The sequence below is a fragment of the Carassius carassius genome, chromosome 19 (assembly GCF_963082965.1).
Source record: "Carassius carassius chromosome 19, fCarCar2.1, whole genome shotgun sequence".
Lineage (NCBI taxonomy): Eukaryota > Metazoa > Chordata > Actinopteri > Cypriniformes > Cyprinidae > Carassius > Carassius carassius.
Window position 1 is genome coordinate 30,053,056 of NC_081773.1, and position 20,769 is coordinate 30,073,824.

General features: G+C 37.8%; 2 protein-coding genes across 5 annotated transcripts in view; both read right to left on the minus strand.

Annotated features, from left to right (window-relative positions):
• slc4a10b (solute carrier family 4 member 10b) overlaps positions 1-2,161 on the minus strand; it is a 66,274-nt gene extending 64,113 nt beyond the window's left edge. For both annotated transcript variants that reach the window (XM_059500648.1, XM_059500647.1), the window contains exon 1: positions 2,001-2,161. In XM_059500648.1, the coding sequence (XP_059356631.1) occupies positions 2,001-2,048 (48 nt within the window). In that variant the 5' untranslated portion in view covers positions 2,049-2,161. The remainder of the gene's footprint in view (positions 1-2,000) is intronic.
• A 2,814-nt stretch (positions 2,162-4,975) lies between these two features.
• LOC132095549 (T-box brain protein 1-like) lies at positions 4,976-20,402 on the minus strand. 3 transcript variants are annotated; one of them, XM_059500657.1, is made up of 8 exons: positions 20,354-20,402; positions 20,005-20,107; positions 19,365-19,477; positions 8,392-8,546; positions 8,070-8,191; positions 7,385-7,543; positions 7,240-7,301; positions 4,976-6,537 (listed from the first exon to the last, which is right to left on the minus strand). In XM_059500657.1, exons 3-8 carry the CDS (start codon positions 19,373-19,375, stop codon positions 5,691-5,693), a joined length of 1,356 nt encoding a protein of 451 aa, XP_059356640.1. In that variant the 5' UTR covers positions 19,376-19,477; positions 20,005-20,107; positions 20,354-20,402; the 3' UTR covers positions 4,976-5,690. The 3 variants fall into 3 exon arrangements, with proteins under 3 accessions (XP_059356640.1, XP_059356641.1, XP_059356639.1); XM_059500658.1 differs by lacking the exon at positions 20,354-20,402 and having other exon boundaries at positions 20,005-20,302; XM_059500656.1 differs by lacking the exons at positions 19,365-19,477; positions 20,005-20,107; positions 20,354-20,402 and adding an exon at positions 9,295-10,060.
• Between the last annotated feature and the right edge of the window lie 367 nt (positions 20,403-20,769).

Below are 20,769 nucleotides of genomic sequence, written 5' to 3' on the forward strand. Positions count from 1 at the left end.
AAGCCACATTTATATATCTGTGTGGTGATCTCACAATCTACCGAAACCCACTTTAGATCAGGTGCTCAACTGGTAGGTTTTAAACCCTATATTAATAAATATAAATATATCTGGTCTTAAGAAAATTTTGGGTCGAAATTTGATGCCCAAAGGAAAATGAGCCAAAACCAGTTGAGTAGAAGACTTTCCTGGTCTTCGGTTGTTGAGCTCATATAATTCACTGATTTTATACGTAACTGATGGGATGTGATCATTAAAACATTATATATCATAATATATCTGATCTTATGCTCCGGGGTCACAGCGAGTCTCATCTGACTTGCAAAATAAAAACGACACTGACACTGCCGCTCAAATGTTTGGGATCAGTAGGATTTTTATTGTTTTTTAAAGAAGTTTTCTGCTTCTCAGTGATGCATTTATTTGATCAAAAATACAGAAAAAAAACAATAATATTTTGAAATATTATTAGAATTTAAAATAACAGCTTTCTATCTTAATATACTTTAAAATGTAATTTATTCATGTGATGCACAGCTGTATTTTCAGCATCATTACTCAAGTCTTCAGTGCCACAGGATCTTCAGAAATCATTCTAATATGCTGATTCATAATCAGTGATTAAAAGAGTTGTGCTGCTTAATTTTTTTTTTTTTTGGAACCTGTGATACTTTTGTCAGGATTTTTTGGTTTAATAAAAAGTTTAAAAGAATAGAATTTATTTAAAATATAATTATTTAGCAACAATATAAGTATTTGCTATACCTTTGTATCAATTAGCACATCCTTGCTGAATAAAAGTATACATTTCTTTTAAAAAAGAAATCAAATAATTTTACTGACCCCAAACTTATGAACAGTAGTGTATATTGTGACAAAATATTTTTTTTCAATATTTATGTATTTTTGATCAAATAAATGCAGCCTTGATGACCAGAAGAAACTTCTTTAAAAAATATATAATAATAAAAATCCTTCTAATCCCAAACTTTTGAGTGGCTGTGAATGGTGTGTGTGTAATGCTAAATTTAAATGCTAAATATTGAATACTAAATAAATATAATTAATAATAATATAATAAAATTATTATTATTATTATTATTATTATATTAACAAAACATTTTATAAATAAAAAAATTAATACAAAATATATCAAATGAAAATTCTAAATATTTGAATAACAATAATAAAAAATAACAGTAAAATATCTGTAAATTTTGAGGAATAAACGTGCTTATTTGATTTGAAAATCTGACAATGCAAGAAAAAATATCATAATCCCATTATGAAGCCCATTAAACTTACAATAATTAAGTAGTTATGTTTTTACATTTAATCAAGTTACATTATTTTCATGACAACAGCGTCTCATTACTGTACTACAGTATTATTTTTACTGTACTACAGCAAAAAGTTACTGAATTACAATCAATTATTGTATTGCAGTAAGAGTATTATAATTATTAAAATACAATTTAAAATTAATGACAGTCCCTCGAATATTTCCATGATGTAGACTATTGTATAAATATTTTAAAATTCACATTGCAGTAATGAGAATATAGCAGGAAACGTAGGCCTATGCTTAATCGCCATGAAAAACGAAATGCAAACTTCAATAGGCTTCTTTTTTCATGCATATAATACAATCTTTTATTTCTGCTGATTTTCCTCCCATCTGAGTTTGCTCAAATTCACTCGAGGTACAAAACCACTTTCTCATCAAGATCTCATTTAATGATGTTTAATTCATCTTGCATGTAAATACGTTAAAATAATGTAAGATGAACCTGTGAAAGCATTAGTAGAATGCGTCCTGATCTGCAGCAGAATGCAACTGTAACATGCGTGTCGATCTCCTTCGAACTGCAGAGGCGCATAACACGCACGAGCGTAATAAGTCATTCACTCAAAGTCAAGGTCTCTCACGCACGCATCATACGATCCGACACGATGGCGCGCGCTGCACCGTTAACACGGCTGATTAAAGAGCGTCTTACCGCGGGCAGCAGAGGCTCCATTTGTGCGCCTTGGTCCTTCAAGTCCATCTTCTGTACCTGTAGATCAGCTCCAGTGTGTGTAGTGCGTGCAGCGTCGCCGATCAGCGCAGATGATGTGCTCACATATTTAGTGCAGTTATATTATCACAGTGCTCACTCATACGGGCGCGTGTAGCTGCTGTGTGACGCAGAAGTGGGTAGTATCACTTAAACTCCACAGAGGAGAGGGCATTATGTTATAGTGCCTCAAAATTGGTCAGGACTGGGCCTTATGAGAGAGATTACAGAGGCATTTTCAACAAATAACTACTAGTGCTCACGTGTGTTTGCATCTTAATAACTTTTTTTAGAGATTTTAAGTCAAAAGTCTAATTGCAAAATTGCTCATGTGAATACCAGTTCAAACGTTTCTTAAAAGGATAGTACACGGAAAACTAAATTTTTGGTCATTTCCTGGCTTATTTCTAATAGAATAATAAACATAAAAGATGCGTTTTTGTCCATATGAGAGTTTCAGAAAGTTTTTATGTATCACAGAGATTAAGAAAGTTTGGAAGATTGTGGTTTAGCAAATGGAAATTTTCATTATCTTATTTTGTTTGCATCCTAATGTAAATAGTAAAATGATTAGCATTTTTATTTTATTCGGTTGGCTAGATGGTTTACACTTGTTCTGAGAAAAGTCTTGTGAGATTTACATGCGATAGTCAGTGAATAGATTTAACAAATAAATAAATATTTTCAGGAAATTTCTAGTTCCGGTGATTCCCAGTTTACTGTTTCATGACTATATTGCTTTGTTTATGTATTTCTCATACTGACAACTTACCACCATAGTGTGACAACATGCCCCCCTGTGAGATCAGTATTTAGGGAGCACCGTTTTTTCCTGGAAAGTAAATTTCCTGGTAAAATTGTTCAATAGCTTTTTTGCTAGACTTTAAGGTTTGATTGTATACAGAAACTGACTTTCAAATATACAGTAAATCTACTCTGAGAAATACTGGAGCAAAACTGTGCCAACAGGTCTCCCCTTATAATACAATGTCTCATTATTAAATATTTACACTTTCTTCTTTACAATAACTCAGTGCAGTGGTTTCACATTATGAGCCAACAAAACTACTGCTGTGCTTTTAAATCTGCCATCTGCAGTCATTGTCAGGCCTGCACTACGACTCAACTTATTTATAATTTGGGTGAAGCCTGAAATAATAGAAATCCTGGACCATCTTAAAGCATCTACAGTAAAAGCCTCCTGCTCATATACAGGATTTGGACATTTAAGTCAAACTTGTGTTTCAGTTTAATTGCATTAGACAGTACATTCAAACCAGTTATCATTTGTGCTCCAATGCTGCATTGGTACTTCTCTGTTGTTAACTTTTCTTCTTTTTTAAATAAATGCCACTCATTTTTGTATATTATATAGATATACTAGCATTCAATAAAATTGCATACTACATCATTGATAATAATAGTGTATAATCACATATGCTACCATATAATACAAGTGTGTTTTGGTTTCATAGATACGATGTTGTCGCCATCTAGAGTTCGCAGTTGTGTAATACAGGTTTACAGCGGCTGATCTAAAATCGTAAGATATGGCGGCCTTTTCCTTGAAGATTAGGTTTTTGAATCAAATTATGAACTGTAAGTTAAAATCATATTTAGTCTATATATAGGAAGTCTAAAGGAACGGTTTTAAAATGTTGCTTTACTCAGCAGCGTATCACTGAACCACAGGGAGGCAGCAAACTTTCAAAAAGCATTTCTCAAAACGATGGCATATGGTCACACAACTCTTAGCCTATTTTTAATGCTATATCTGTGCATGGCTAAAAAGTAAGAGTTGTATGACAGTATGTTATCCTGAATTATTGATCAGGAGAAGAATTAGAGGAGCAGGAAAAATGTGCAGTACAGCATACTCAGGGCCAAGATTAAGAGCCAAATGGTGTAGTGTTTTATAACACACATTTTATAAATCTGTTCAAAACTCCTGATAGCTTGTGAAATATTGATGGTGATTGCAAAATGGTGTGGTATTTACTTATGTGAATCACGATATTGTACACAATGTGTGCTTTTGGCAATAGTTGAGTGCTCATTTAGATTCATAGATATATACACGCCCATCAAGGTTAAAGAGTTGTGTGAAACAAGACCCTATTATATGTAGTCATGTTTTAATGTGTGTGTAACATACGCTACGGTGACCCCAAAAGGTATGTGGCTGCAATCCATAAATGCAATTGCACTAGATAAAATATACATATATAGGCCTATATATATATATATATATATATATATCACTACCAATATCAGTTGAAATAAATTCTTTTTTCTCAGCCATTTTCACAAATTTTACATGAAAGTTTCTAAGATATTATATTATTAATTTTCAGGGGCAGTTTATATCTTTATGAGAGTAGGTTATATAGTTAATTCATGCCAAATACTGTCTAACTAAACAGGCCCATTAAAAAAAAAAAATTCCGGATAACAGGTTAATTTCTGGCCCTAATTATACAAGAGCAACTACATGGCTATGCACTAAATAAATTGTCCAAATATTACATTCTTAATATGGAATATATTATTCTACAAATTTGTGCTACATTTAATGCATGGCAGTTGGTTTGATGTGTATTTAATATAATGACACTGATACATTAAGTGGCTTTTGTTTAACTTTATGGCTACTGTAAATATATAGTAGCCAACTGCATTTTTCCCCATTAAAAAAAAAACGCATTAGATGAATAGCCTAGCTTATCTAAAGCTACTAAAAATGTTGTTCTGATCGATTTTCTGATTTGTTGCATTGCATGACTATATTTTATTATGAAAATGCATCGTAGCCTACGTAAATTGACATTGTGACTGGGGTTATCGATATGCCTCTCTCAGACAGGTGGCCTAGAGAGAAATTAAACATATTTGGTTTCGAAATCAGCTTAGTTGGAGTCTTGTGTACTTCGCCCGGGGTTTCACATTCTGTAATATTTATTGCAGTTAAGCACACAAACAGTTACATGACCTTTACACATTAGCAGCTTATGAAATACAAATGAATGGCTGGGTTGGTAATAGGCAACGTGAAATGATAGCCTATGTTTTTATCTCTTAAAAAAAAAAAAAAAAAGAAATTTACGCAGGTGTGGTTAAAAACATACGTCCACAAAATGAAACCACGAACTATGATATTTACGAACAGACGACGCGACTCTAAAAGCAACATCAATATATGCTTACATAAAAACCGACATGCGTCCGCCATATTTCCTGTCAGAGGGACTATACGACTTGTATCCTTATTTTTTTTCAAACATCAAAATATTTAATAGGCCTATATGTAGCTATTCGAACGAACGTCTAACTAAGTACATTAAACAAACCTAACCCGGTTTTCTCTAGGCAGGCCTATTATACATCAACATTCAACGAGAAGAATCACAAACGGATAGATAAATACAAATATGTACAGTACTTTCATACTTACAATAGGTTTGACAGTTCGAACCTTAAAAATGTCATTTGGGAACGAAAACCGCTTACATCTCTGCTCGAGTCACAGGTTTTCGACGCGACCAAGATAGTATAGGAATAAATAAACAAGCACATAAATAGGAATAAATAGATTATAAGTCACTGGTGAATCCTTTGAGCCATGCACGAGTTTTTCTAACTGTGGGGGTAAAAGCTGTAGTAGCCGATGTCCTTGGAGCAGTTTTTCTCGCATTCCCTCGGCGTCAACATTTCAGATTTTAATGGAGACGATGTCTCGGAAACCGGCGTGGCAGATGGCGAAATCCTCCTCCGCTTGGCTTGCTCAAAAATCCCAGAATCGCTCGAATCGATGGACTTAATTGAGGACGGGGTTTCTATCCAGCTGGATTCAGACAAGTCTTTGGGTTTGGACTCGTCCGCGCCACCTAGCGGTGACCTCTCGGGCGCGATGGCGTCTCCGTCCTCGAGGCCAGGGACCAGGTAACCGGAGGAGGTTCTGCTTCCCACGGAGTTGGATGGCCAGCATGACAGGACCGAGCTGGACTTGCTGCAATATTGCGGTGGCGTGCGGGGACCCCACCCCGGCGGCTCGCCGTAATACCCCAGGGGTCTGTTAGAGCATCCCGCACCAGGCAAGGGCAGCGCTTTAACACCGGCAGCTGCGTACGACAGAAGGGTGGCCGCGTTACCGGCGAAATCGGCAGCCGCTGCAGCATCGTATGCCGAGGCGGCAAAGTCCAGTCGGTTGTTGGCAGGGGTGACAAACCATCGCTGCGGGGAGGCCACCGTGGTCTCCTCGGTTTGTTGCGGGGAGAGCAAGCTGTTACTAAGTGGGACGCTGCGGTCCGTGCCAGGAGCGCCTCCGACGCCAGGGTGAAAGCGGGACTTGGCATACGAGCTGACAAATTGGTCCTGCAGGAAAGAACCAGTCATGGCATATCTTGCGCTAGGCATGATCTGAGAGCGCGGAGAGTCACCCGGGGACGGCGTTAACCGATCGATGTCGCACCCTGTGTAGACACTGGAGAAAGATGGTGGACAAACACGTTAATGTTGCACATGAGAAGCGTAGATAAGCGTAAATAAAGCGTTGCAAATGTGCACGAGAGCATACGATTTTTCCCCTCACAATTTTCCATTCTGTGCGTAATTGCGCGAATAAACAAATTAGCACTGCGCACGGTCAATGCACTGCACCAAATTATAATGATTAAAAACGAAATAACTAAACCGTTGTTTTTCTCAACTTTTCAAAATAAATATTGCTGGCCAAAACACACAGCACGCCTTAATGCCACAGTGAGATGCTGAGAAGGGAAATTAAGATTTTAGTCTAGAGATTTCGCCAGGCCAACGCACAAAACGCACGCAAATGGTTATTAATACATCGGCCAATGGGAATTAAGAGTCAAAAATCATATTTCATAAGAAATCCCAGCAGGATTTAAAAGAGCACATAAAAATAAAAATCACACACGATTTCTAGCTCTTGCAAGAATAATAACCTGCTTATGTCTGAGAAATGGAAATTCGCACGAATGCACATATGCGGAATATATTGGTTAAGATCATAGAAGAAAAATGTATTTCACGTGCGCCTAAATTGTTTTTTTCCCCCACTCAGATTTATAAGATGTAATATTTGATTAATCCTCATAACATTTTGTATTGGTGAGACAGGATAGAAAGGGTCACTATTTAAACAAGAGAAATCGAAACTTACGTGTCATAATTGTCACGGAATCCCTTCGCAAATGGATTGTGGTCGATTTTTAGCTGCGTGATCTATAAATGACAAGAGATTCAAACACTTAGGAACGTCTTACCTCATCAAAACATTCGAATTTTCAGAAATCAAACTTTCTTACGTCAGTATTTTGATATGCGGTGACCGCAATAAACTGCGTCTCCGGGAACGTGAACGTCTGCACGCGCCCTGGTTGGCTCGTGTCCTCGGTTCCGTCCTCGTTCACCTGCACCACATGCAGTCGAGGCTGGTATTTATGCAGAGACTGCAGTACGACCATCTGCAGGAATTCAAGCGAAAAAACGAGTGTCAGAGAACATCTTCTCACGCGTCTTTACGCGTCTGTTGTTCCATTTCGAACAGCAACATTAAACTAATTTAGCAACATTTTTTGTCAGCTTATTACAATGTAATTCATGGTTAAATGTAAATTAACCGGTTTAACTAAATTAATTCAAAAATATAATTTTATTATGGCTGGGAAAAAAAACGTTTCCACATGGTTACAACAAAGAATGTTAAGGTAGCATATTTTCATTTTTAAATGATCCTGCCACAAAATCACACATTTTTATATAACACTAAAAAGATTTTTTACGAGAATGTTTTTGGAGCTGATTGTAATTCCACAAGATTGAGGCCTAATTTGCAACTGCAAAAATAGCCAACAATAATTAAATTTTCTCTAGACATTAAACACACAACATTGTTGTTTATATTTAATATGCGCAGTCTGAATGCATGACACATTAGGAAAACTAAAAAGAAAACTTTTTTTCTTTTTAATCTTTCGATAAATAACTAACCTGTCCCGTGTTGTTCGTTGCTCCTTTATTGTTGGTTAGTTTCAGTTTTCCAAAGGATATCTCTTGACGCATCCAGTGCGCACCAGTGTTTGGCGAATCCGGGTGCATGTACACTCTGTTCCCTGATTACAATATAATTGCACTGTCAGTTCTGAGCCAGGACAACAACGAAAATAATAAATAAATGATTAAAATAAAAACTCAGATCAATGTTATTCAGACAGACAGATAATAATAATAATATCAATAACAACATTTCTATTTATTATTATTATTATAAACAATAAAGCCAAAAAAGAGAAATAAAACCATATTTGTTTACCTGTAACATTGGTGTCCGCTTTGCCGCACGGGACCCATTTTCCTCCTTGAAAGCGCCAATGGTTCGGATCCGCGAGAATCACGTCCACAAAGATATTGTAATGCGCCGTTGGGTCAAGGCCAGATATGTTGAAACTCAAAAACGGGAACATTCGCCTGAGGGTGTATAAAATGTAAAGTTTCAGTGCACAATACTGCAGCTCTGCTAGCCAACGCGGATTTGCAATCTTAATTTTAATATGAAATATACATTTTCTAAGGACATTTAATCTAAGGACAATTAATAATTTAAAAAAAGGCATAATTAAGTACTAAACGAATGTAAATATTTTGTAATAGCAAATCTAAAAATAATATTTTTGATTATTAAAAGACGACACTCTTAAAAATAAAAGGTGCTTCACGATGCCATAGAAGAACCTTTTTGTCTAAACATCTAAAAGAGCATGTTTCACAAAAGTTTCTTTGTGGCGAAAGAATGTTTTTCAGATTATAAAAAGGTAAGAAAGAGATGGTTCTTTGCAGAACCTTTGATTGAATGGTTCTTCTATGGCATCGCGGTGAAAACCCTTTAAAGCACCTTTATTTTTAAGAGTGAAGGATACAGCAGGAATATTAAATGGATTTAAATACATAAATAAAACGAATAATAAAGAAATACAAATGCATTAAAAAAAAATAAACAGGCGGATCAAATTAAAAACATTTTATTTTTGTTCTTGGAAAAAAACTACAATAAAAAAAATACAATTAAAATATATCTTAAACCATTCTCGGAAGAAAAAAAAAGTGCATTCCATGTAATTTGCCCACCTTAATTTGTTCCATTGATATTTCCGATACGAAAACATAAATGTGGAAAATAGCCTAGTAGTTTTCAAACGGACAATTGCCCATCACCTACCGTCCTTGCTTGGTAATAATCATCTCCGTTTGATGTCTGTGAAATTTAATCCACAGGGCCCTGTTGCAGAGGTAAACCTGCGCTTTACCGGGCACGAGCCCGGCCTGAGCGGAGGAAAACTGGTAGAAAGCCGTGCCTTGGTACGCGTGTCCGTACTGCTGCGCGTATGGGTAGCCCGCAGTCGGATAGCCTTGCGAAGAAGAGTTGCTCAGCAGACTGTTGTAGGCTCCGTTCGTGATGACCGGGTGGTGAGCCATGTACCGGCTCGGGCTGCCGATGGAGAAAGCCGGGTGCGTCGGTGCATGCTGACCCGGGTAAGGAAACATGGTGGTGGGACTCGGCTGAACTTGACTGGACTGAGACAGGAGATACCTTTCTCCCGCAGATCCATCGAAAGTGTGACGACTGTCGCCGACTCCGTGAAGATCAGGAGAGAGTTTGCCTCGCTGGACGTCCCCTGATGAGTCCTTGGAGTCCGCGAAATTGTCTGCCTCTGACTGATTCGTCATCCCAGCGGAGTTTTTTTTCAGAGGTGAACTTCTCTCCAGGTTGTCGCCGATAGATATAATAGGATAGTCCTGCAAGGCGAGCTCAGATGCTTGTGCGTTTGGGTAGCCACTGCCCACAATCATGCATTTCTTGGAGCGCGCTCGAGCTGGCGAGATGCAACGCTCGAGCTGCATCGCTCGATGACAAATAGCAATTAACGCGAGCGCGAGAGAAAACTAACGCCTTCCTGCGGTTCGAGCTTTGTGCAAGTCGGCAAATTAGCCAATTGACACTAGTCTGCAATCAGGAAAGGCTTTGCTTTTCAGTCCTCGGTCTGCATGGTTAATGAATCAACTTTTGCTATTGGTTAACACGTGACGGTAATTTAATTAGACAGCACTTAATTAGTGTAATCAAGGATGCTTACACGCCACAGTGTATTCACTTCTGTTGGTCATCCATGTTTGTATACTATAGTCTGTGAAAATTGGGGCTCTCGTGATTCTTCAGGAGCGCACTAAGTAGTGCAAATAAACCCTATTGTCTTCCCTTCGAGGCCCTTGTGTGAATACGGTGGAAGTCGGCAGGTTTAGCACAAAAACTTAATTATTCATTATTTTAAGCACTTGAAATGACACGCCTCGCGCACTACCTAAAATGTTTGCGTTATAGCGTGAAATATTGGCTTCTCTTGAAGATCTGTTTACTGCTCCCAAGACATGTAAATATTTGATGTGGATGGACTACTTCAGGTTACGCATTCAACGCTTTACGCTTCAAAACATGCCAGAAACAATCAAATCAGGCAGGAGTCGACCACATTTTGGGGGGAAAAAATGTGTTTGTCAAAATTTATTTCATAATATATATATTGAAATGATTTGTCATGTCTAATAAAGCACATAGAATAATTAAATGTCTGTTTTTCCCAAATACTTGGGAGCAAAGCAATAACAGCTCTATTTTGCATCTTGTAAGATGCTGCCAATACAAGGTACGATCAATTACAATTATTTAGATGTTCATTTCATTGCAGACGCTGTAATTAGTTCTAAAATGCATGCAAATGGAATCTGGATAATATTACCTTTAAATGGCAATACATTTTTTTTAAATATTTTTTTCATATATATACATATATATATATACTGTATGAATTATTATATTGGCAGCGAGAGAGAGACGTGATCTTGGATGTTTATATGTTGGCTGATGGACACTTCTGAGGTTTGTGGATCAGAGCCAAGCGAGTTTTAAAGAACCTTTCATGGAGACATACATTTAATGAGATTTGAATGACTGTCGCTCTCTCTCTCTCTCTCTCTCTCTCTCTCTCTCTCTCTCTCTCTCTCTCTCTCTCTCTCTCTCTCTCTCTTACATAAGGACACGTCCGTTTCCACAAATATCCAGTCTTTGTGCATGTTGGCTAGTAACGATGTAATGTCATTATTCGAGGAAAAAATAATGCATGCAGTGCAAGTAGGGAAAAGGATTTTGCAATTGTTTAACGCTTTTCCAAAACGCGATGGTTGGTGGCGTGCATTTATTTTCCTCACAAATCAAAGCCTACACTTAGTTTTCAAAGTTTTACCTAATCACCTCTCAGTTGTGCCTTATTCTAGAGTAACACGTATGTCAGCATCCCAGCGGTCATCTGATAGGAGTCAGATCGTCCTCCCCCTCAGCAGCCTGAAATAGGCTCTTCTTATCAGATCATTTCACCTGTCTCACTGGCACAACCGATTCTCCCCATGCACGACCGATTAGAAACCACTGCTGAAGTCTTTGATGATGAGTCTCGGAGACCTCGCTCTAGCACCGCGTCACGTTATCCCTCGTGTTCTGGCCCTTTAAATAACGCAAAAACACACTTAAAGTCGCAGCATCAGGTTGAAACATTTTTAGAACTGACTGTAAACAAAAATATATCAAAAACAAAAGTTACATCAGTGGTTTTCAACTGCCTTTGATTCAGATTTTACCGAATGCATGTAACAAAAGTGTCCTTAAAATCAAAACACTCAAATTGATTAATATTCCCATTAACTGCACAGGTCCAACAATATGCACAATTATTAACATGAACAGGGAAAATGTCAATTTTGTAAATGCATAACATCACAAGTGTGATTTACCATTACACTTTACAAAGTTAATTTGTGCCAAAATATCATAGGGTTTGTCTGGGTGGCGTCAAAAAAAAAAAAAAATAGAACTAGTTTCTCATCACTTAGAAAGGCTGGTTATGCTAAATATGCTCAATTATGCTTCAGTGCATGTTATTATTTGCATTAAGCGTGTTTTTGTTCCCTGCTATTGCAACCCACTGATCACATTACTTTTGTTTGGGGGGTCGAAAGACATGATTAAATGGTTACGCATTAACACGATTTGATATATAGTCACATATATAAAGTCAAATTTTTATTACTTTATTACAGAGGGTTTAATATCTGTCAAATGGAATCAGATGAGTAAAAGTAATCTGAGGGCGTTATATAATGTACGATTGCTATTAATTTTTACTAGTGCTGTCAAACGATTAATTGCGATTAATCGCATCCAAAATAAAAGTTTTTGTTTACATGATATACTTTTGTGTATATTTTTTATGTACATATAAAAACACACATACAGCGCATATTTAGAAAATATTTACATGTATATATTTACAGTCATATAAATTATATGATATATAAATATTTAATATATATACATGATAGTGTTTGTGTGTGTGTGTGTGTGTGTGTGTGTGTGTGTGTATATATATATATATTATATATATATTTATTACATACATATATAATAAATGTACACAGTACAGACACACATATTATATAAACAAAAACTTTTATTTTGCATGCAATTTATCAAGATTAATCATTTGGCAGCACTAATTTTTACACATAAATCACAGAGGACCCAAAACATAGTGGAGTTACTAACAAGCTCCTCTCATTATTTCCTTTCATCTCTGTTGATGAAATCTTCTTGTATTAAAGCCTACCTGCCATATTTAGCCACACAGGTTTATGCGGTGAACCTTATAATGTCCCAGCTTATACGCAAGGCAAAGAAATCATGTGTTTAGGGGTGCAAAACAGCTCCTGTCTCCCAGAAAGGATGCAGGCAGAGGTGAGTTGCTCTGAGATCTAATGAAGAGGCATCCATCTCTGAGGCTAACAAGAAGGGTCATTATAACACGGCAATGGGGTCCAGTAATCTATTCTCCTGAAACATGCATGCACGGACTTGTCTGCACCCTACCAGCAGGGCGAGCGGCCATCATCTCATCCTCATTACTGGATTATTTTCCTTTCCTCCCTTTCTCCTTCTCTTTAATAGGCTACCGGCAGGCTTTACTCTGAGTCCTTATTGTTGAATTAACCGTGTATGCGCCTGCCTGAAGAGTTTGTTTTTCTCCCCCTACTTGTTTTTGTCCTCTCCTTTTGTTGTGTATTAGCCCCCTGTACTTTGCACTTATTAGCACAGTCAGTGGCCACAATCGCCGAGGGGCCGTCGTGATTAGGAACGGTAAGGCCAGCCGCTCCCTCGGGGGGTCATTGTGTTGGATGGAGAGCTTTTCCATCATCAGGTGGGTACAAACATACTGCGCTGACCCAGGCGAGCAGCTGTTGCACGTGCGCGTCTCTAACGAATTTCACTAAATGCTTTTTTGTTATATACCAAAACAGATTTGGCAAGAAGATCCAGAGAAGATGATAATCTAATGTCCTGGAGGTGATGATATTGAAAGAACCTCTAATAAAGCCTCACCTGCGAAAACAGCTTGTATAGATGACATCAATCTGGAAGTGTTTACCCGAGGTCACATCGCAGATACTTCACCACAGCGTTCATTAGTCGTGCAATGCCTAGACTGAAACACAATGCAAATCTGATGCGACCTAAATCAAGACAATGCCAAGGACGAAATATTATTACCTGAAAATCACACATTAAAGTTCTCAAAGGTCGGGTCACATCACAGATTCTTCATCACAGCATTTATTAGTCATGCAATGCCAACAACTGGCTTGATGAAAAAGCCAAACATCTGATTGAAGCTTAAGGCAATCAAAATCAAGACGATGCCAAGGACAAAATATGAAAATCTTATATTAAAGTTTTTAGTTTTTAAAAATTGGGTCATATTGCAGATTCCTCACCACAGCATTAATTAGCTGTGCAACGCCTAGATAAACATGGCCTACATCGGCCTGAACAAAATGCATGCAATGTAACCTAAACCAAGACAATTCCGATGACAAAATACTATTATACATGCAAATCAAATTGTTAAGTTCTTGCAGGATCTTCACCATTGCATTTATTATTCGTGCAATGCCAACAGTTACCTAGATGAACATCACACTGAAACACAATGCATCCGATGCAGCCTAAATCAAGACAATGGCAAGGACAAAATATAAAAAATCACATAGTTCATGAAGATTAGGTCATGTTGCAGATTCTTCACCAAAGCATTTATTAGTTGTGCAATGCCAACAAACGCCTAAATGAACAAGCCAAAAATAAGATTGATGAAAAATACATCTAATGCTTCCTAAACCTAAATTGCAGATTCTTCACAATGGCATTCATTAGTCGTGCAATGCCTAGATGAACAAGCCAGATTTAAATACAATGCATCTGATGCAAACTAAATTATATTAAGACCTGGGCAAAATATTATTACCTGAAAATAATTTTCATGCTTGTAGCAACACAAGGTCATGAGTTCAGATTCCCAGGGAATGCTTGAACTGATTAAATGTATACCTTTAATTTAAGTCACTTTAAATGCATCTGCCAAATGCATGAATGTTAATGTTAAAAAAAAGATCATATATTAAAGTTTTTGAAGGTTGGTTAAGGACCGCACAAATCAAGAGGCCCTGTCACCAAGGAACGTGTTTGCCAGCCAGGTCTAATCGAATCACTGTCAATGACAGATCGAGGCAGCTTCTGTAAGTGAGCACTAGTCTGGGGACTTTACCTAATGCCCGGCACTGTCACATCAATGATGTGGTCACCGCACAGCAAATGACAACGAAATTATTGCCAGCCTGGATACGGGGACAGTGAAGACCGTCCCAGTCAGAACAGATTGCTTTCTTTGGAGAATATAAGAGGAAGGCGGTGAGCTGATGGACAAACACGTCGAGAGGCAGAGGTTATTTGCCATTCATGACAGGTAGTGGCTTACATTACAGTGGCACTAAAAATTTCATGGGAATGCATTTAAGATGGCCCTTGAGTTATTTATAAGTTGTTTGCCAGATGCCACATGAAATTCATACGAAGAAGTCAAGCCGAAATATGACGTCTTTCTTTGTCGAATTGGGAGAATATTCAGAGGGCACGTTCTAATCAACGCCTCGGCTCTCTAATAGGCGCGGGCTGCATTGTTTGATGCTGACATAACCAGTGACCGCCGCGGTCCCCCGCGGTAGCAGCTGAGGCCTGTCAGAAAGCATCAGCTAGCTCTTTGGAAAAGAAAGACGGCTGGTGGGCTGGCGTGGGCTGTGTGGACAGTTGTGGCTTTTAAACCCTTATTAGCCTCTGTGCAGACGACTCCGGGCCCATGTCGTCCCTTGAGAAGCACTCCCACACCTCTCATTATTGATGTCCTTTTAGGTCTCCTGCTCAGGTGTCACTGATGTTCTCCTTGTCATACCTAGCCCTGCCTAGTAAAGGAGCCAGATTTACCTGGACTTTGAATATATCTTTTGGTCTTGAATTGATGCAAAATCGACATTTATGCTGCCCTGATTGGCATTTCACCCAATTTTCTGTGCCCTTGATTTCAAATTATTATGCGTACAGCATTCTGTTATTTACGAGCGAACAATGAGTTTTACGCACAATAAGTTCCTCAAGTTTTTAAGAGGTGTTAATTGAACAAATGCACCTAATTAAAGTAAATCAATAAAAGTTCTTTAATACAAAAGGTGCATCGGAGAGAGTAAATTAGAGCAATTTATTGGCTTTATTTCCACACCTGACACCACAAAAGCAATGCTAATGAGGACAGTGGCCTTTCAGGTAGGCAAAAGGTCTGTTCGGTTCACTTTGCGACAGTATAGCTTTCCTGAACTTGAACCTTGTCTAATTATGATGTCCACATAATCTGCAATAACAGACCAGTGCACGCCAAATTAATTCACATTTTAATTAAGAATTCTAATAAAAAATAGATAGCTGTTGCTTTCAGCATTGGCTTGTTCTACTTTTAGCTTTCCCTGTAGCAAGTCACTCCAGAGGTGATGCACCATGAAGGGAAAAAAACAATGAGCACCTTGACTTTTCCAGATGAAAACATCTCAGATAATGAACATTTTCACATGAATACTCTTATGTATGCATTTACTCTTTTTTATTAGTGAATACATTACACTGGTTCTGATCCAAAAACTAGTGAGCACCTACAGTATATGGAGTATTTTAAGGCATTATATGCACGTCCAACACAAATATGACATGTTGAACAGCAACCAAAAAAAGTTTTGTTTTAAATCAGTATTTTTTGTTGTGTTCTGAAAGAACAAAGCTTAACCAAAATGTTTTTTGTTGTCAAATTTGACAAAAAGAAAATGTATAGAAAATTTCAACATTAGATATTTAGACTTTTTTTGAATATTGTGAATATAATTTTTATATTTTGTACTCCATAAGCAAATATGTTTCTTCTTTTAAGCACAAGCCTTGCTCAAATGTTGCAAGTTTCATGCTTAAAAACAAGACAAATTTTGCCAAAGGGGGTAAAAAAAAGTAAAAATCCAGATTAAGATGTATTTTACAGCACAGAATGAACAGTGAATTGGTTCATACTGATACTGTTATATTAACATCATACAAACACAGGGTTTGTTTACACAGTGTCTAAAAATTCAGTACAAAACATACTATTGACTGCTATATACTTATTTAGAATTTTACTCAACATGGGTGATATGCATTTTAAACTGCAAGGAAAAAAGTAGAAAAATGTATAAAGCATTAGTCATTTTCATCCAGGACATTATCGGTGCATTTCCTTTAAAACTCTAAAACAAAACACAATGCAATGCATATTTCAAAATATGATTAAAACACCTGTGAAAAACCAATACAGAAACTTGCTTCATATTAAACCCCAGGCCCTATTTTTTCAGCCTTTTCTTAGACTGTAATGTTTATTAAAAGGTCACACCGTTGGCTCAGCAACATGTCAAACTACTGAAATAAATTTGGCTTTCTAGGTTTTTGGAGCTCCTGTGACATTTTAAAAACGCTATAGGTGTTCGTTTCATTTGTACAGTGACGTGATTTACCAGTTTAGCATGATGTAGTATAAAACTCAAGCGTGCCTGCTGTTTGCCAGATCAGCGGTTTGATAATCATCATAGCTGTTAAGATGCACAGTTACATTTATTTCTCACATCTCTCGCAATGTCAGTCAACCTACTGTACAGGGCATGCGAAGCTAAATCACTGATGTGTAATACAAGGCTAAATGATATCACACACTGAAGAAAAGGCCTAATGTCCCAACTAAAACTGACTTTTATCACCTGCAACTGACCTGTTATCAGCCCCTCAGTGTGTCGCTAGTCTCTTGAAATATTTATCAGGCCGTATGACCCAGGAAGTGCAACAGGGGTTTGTGACCATTTTGTTGTTGACGCTGCCACGTGCTGTCAGACGTCTACAAGTGAAGAACATCAGACACTGTCCCCTGCAAGCCCCAAGTCATGAAAGATTCAGAGCAAGTCTACTTTTTAAGCCATTTCTGATGAAAAGGTCGGAAAAATGAAACTGACTTATGCCAAATGAATATCACTGAGTCGCTGTGATTGTGGCCTTTGATGTTTGTGGCGTCGAAATTATTTATAAAACATCAATTTTATCTTAAGACATGCGATGGCTCAAAGCAGCTGCATTTTTCATCAGCCTCCTTGGAGGATTTCAACATATTTGCCCAGACCCTAAACGATAGAAAAACCTTTCTAGCCTCTGTGTTGTGCTGAGTTTCCACAGTAAGTTACCGATCCTAGAATATATATGTGTTCAGTTCTAGCTGTCCTGAGTGGTGCAAACTTTGACTGGTTGTCAGAACTGCACGTAAAATAAAACAGTAATGCACCAAACAATTAATGGCTGGCAAAGATTTTGCATTCATAGTCTCTGCAGAATTGCTGTTCAGTGCATCATGCATGCTTATGTAGAATAGCATTGTGGCATTAAAAAAAAAAGCAGGAAAAAATTGAAAGAATCTTAGTGCTTACATGCAGTACTTTATGCATGCAAACGTAGACACAAAAGTTGATTCAATGCATTACAACCATGCAGTTTTGTGGTTCAACTTTAATGTGCATTTTCACATTACTGTGGTTGCACGAAGCAGCAGCAATCAAATGCATAATAGGACATTTCTGTGTTATAATTGAACTTACTATATTAACTAAGAAAACTGACTGTAGAAGAAAACTATTTGTGCTGATAGAAACCATAGCGCATCATGTGGCAATGGCAAGAGTGCAACGTGTCCTTAAAGTGCAGTTTTACATATTTCTGACATATAGTAATGCACAAAATCAAGACTGCAAAACTACTTCAAATACTTGCATAAAGCATGTATTTGGATTACGGAATAATCAATCACACCAAAGTGAAAATTAGAAACGGACTTTGCATCAATCATAGCAATGCTAAAAACATAAATGTGCAATATTTAAATGCAGTGGCACCTCTCTGTTGAAAACTGCAGGAAATTGGACCATGAATCAATCAGATAGCAATGCTAGAAACATTAATATATAAATAAATGACTCTGTGTGTAATACTTGAATGCAATGTCACCTATGAAACAAACAGTCTTGATCTGTGCACCTCTCAGTATTAAACCATTTTCACAATAGCAATCGTGACATGCAATCAATGCAGTACATTTAAAAACCTCCAATGCAGAAAATCAAGGAACTAGTTGAAATACTTGCATAAACCATGTTTTGGTTAAAAAAAAATGAAGAGAAAATTAAAGAACGGCCCGTGCATCAATAGCAATCTATATGAATAAATGGCTGGATGTGCAATATTTAAATGCAGTGACACCTCTCTGATGCAAACAAACAGTTTTGATCCATGCATCTGTCAAAACCCATATTGAGCAATTTTCACCATAGCAATCGTAGCATTAGTGTAGTACATTTGAAACCCTCAGTAACACAAGAGGAAAAGCGTTGTCCTTGCACTCCGTCTATAAAAATGAACCCTTAGCCAATTTCTTTGAGCTGGGTAGTACGCCTGCCTCCTCCTCCCCATGGCAAAGTGAAATGGAATTGCCTCTCACATTCAAAGACAGCTCAGTGGAGGTGATAATAGAGCTACTCCCTGCTGTCTACAGCCAGGAAATAGGAAAGTGGCATATGGGGCCAGGAACCAAACAGAACAGGAGATACAGCCTGGCAAGGAGGAGGGAGGGGGACCAAAGGAAAGGTTAATGATCATTCCAGAATTCTAGTGGGAGAAAGTCTTCTTGAAGTTGAGAGAGTGGGGGAAGGGGAAGAAAGAATCGAGTGCTTATGTCAGAAACTTACCTTCGCCGCATGCTTCATACACACACTCGTCAAATTGGATGCAACTTACGAACGCAATGTGAGGATGTTGTGATGATTATTTTGCAGCCAAAAGTGTGATGCATTTTGTCCACCTCAGGCAGAGAAAGAGTTTCAGTTAGTTAAGCATGCATTTGTTGTACCATTTGTGATTTTTTTTATATATAGTGCTTTATACAATACAGATTGTTTAAAATCAGCTTCACTGGAAAATAGCAGGACCAAAGATACAGACCTCTTCAAAACAAACTCAAATTATGCTCTAAAGCAGCTTTAAAAAAGATGATAGTGTCATTATTCAGCTCAAGTCTGTTCAGTGTTGATTCAGTTCAGTTAAATCAAGTTCATCAAACATCATAAAACAAGTCCAGTTTAGCTATAAGCAGCTCTACAGAGGTGAATTTAGTGTGATTCAATTCAGTTCAAAAATAGTGTTAGCATAGTAAAATTAATTAATTATGAGACCAAGCTGATTCAACTTGAAAGTGAAACTGAAAGTGGAATTATGCTTGCAACTTTTTGGATTACTTTGAAAAACAATAATTCATTTCCCATTTGGTGATGCAAGTGGGATTGCAATTACATACTTACATAAGTGCAACAAAAGAAACACAAAACTTACCTTGAATCGCCTGCAATGCTTCCAGAGCGACCACATCACCATCTGAAACCATTCTGCTCATTTGTGCATGCAAATCTCCACAGGTAACACTGCCCAGCTCTACCTGTCAACACACAACAACACTCTGGACTCATGCTGCCCTGAGAGTGGCAAGACACCGTCTGAGACAACTGGTATAATGCGGACGAACAAGGTTTGAGGTTTCACCGGGGTGCGAAAAGAAAGCCCAAAACAATAGACAGTGATTAAAATGGCTCTATTATTCACTGCTGCAAACAGGAGCGAGCTGAGACTGCAGAGGACGGCAAGAGAGCATTAGCAGACAGACAACTCGCTTGCAGTTACTCACCCTGTTACCACACCTTGGCCGAGGCGGTTTGTAGCCTCTCAGCACTTCAGAGCGGATAGCAGGCCTTTAAGTATCAATTAAACTAGCAGTGGGATTAGCCACCTCATCATCAGGCAATTTGCACTGTGTTGCTCCTCTGCTGTGCCTTTGTTCGTGTTCAACTGAGGTGTTTTTTAATCTCTCTTCAATGACAAAGATATTTGAAGAAGCAAATGACAACTGTTGAAGGGCACAGTTGAACTGTTGAGGTGCTTGAACAGATTAGAGTTCGCTCTTTTTCTGTTCTTATATGTGTGTATGCATGAACACCCACATACATGCTAACAGGCCAGATGTGCTAAAATGCACGCGACGCGTGCACACAAATGCAATATGCATGCATATATGCACATATAGAACAAATGCCCACATGCATG

Bases quoted from the DNA above. Each gene is read 5' to 3' on its own strand.
- LOC132095549 (XM_059500656.1), bottom strand. From the start codon at position 9,977: ATGCAGCTCGAGCGTTGCATCTCGCCAGCTCGAGCGCGCTCCAAGAAA. The intron at 7,302-7,384 runs GTAAGAAAGTTT...TGTCATTTATAG, and splicing joins CCGCATATCAAAATACTGAC to ATCACGCAGCTAAAAATCGA. The intron at 6,538-7,239 runs GTAAGTTTCGAT...ATCTTTCTCCAG, and splicing joins TTCCGTGACAATTATGACAC to TGTCTACACAGGGTGCGACA.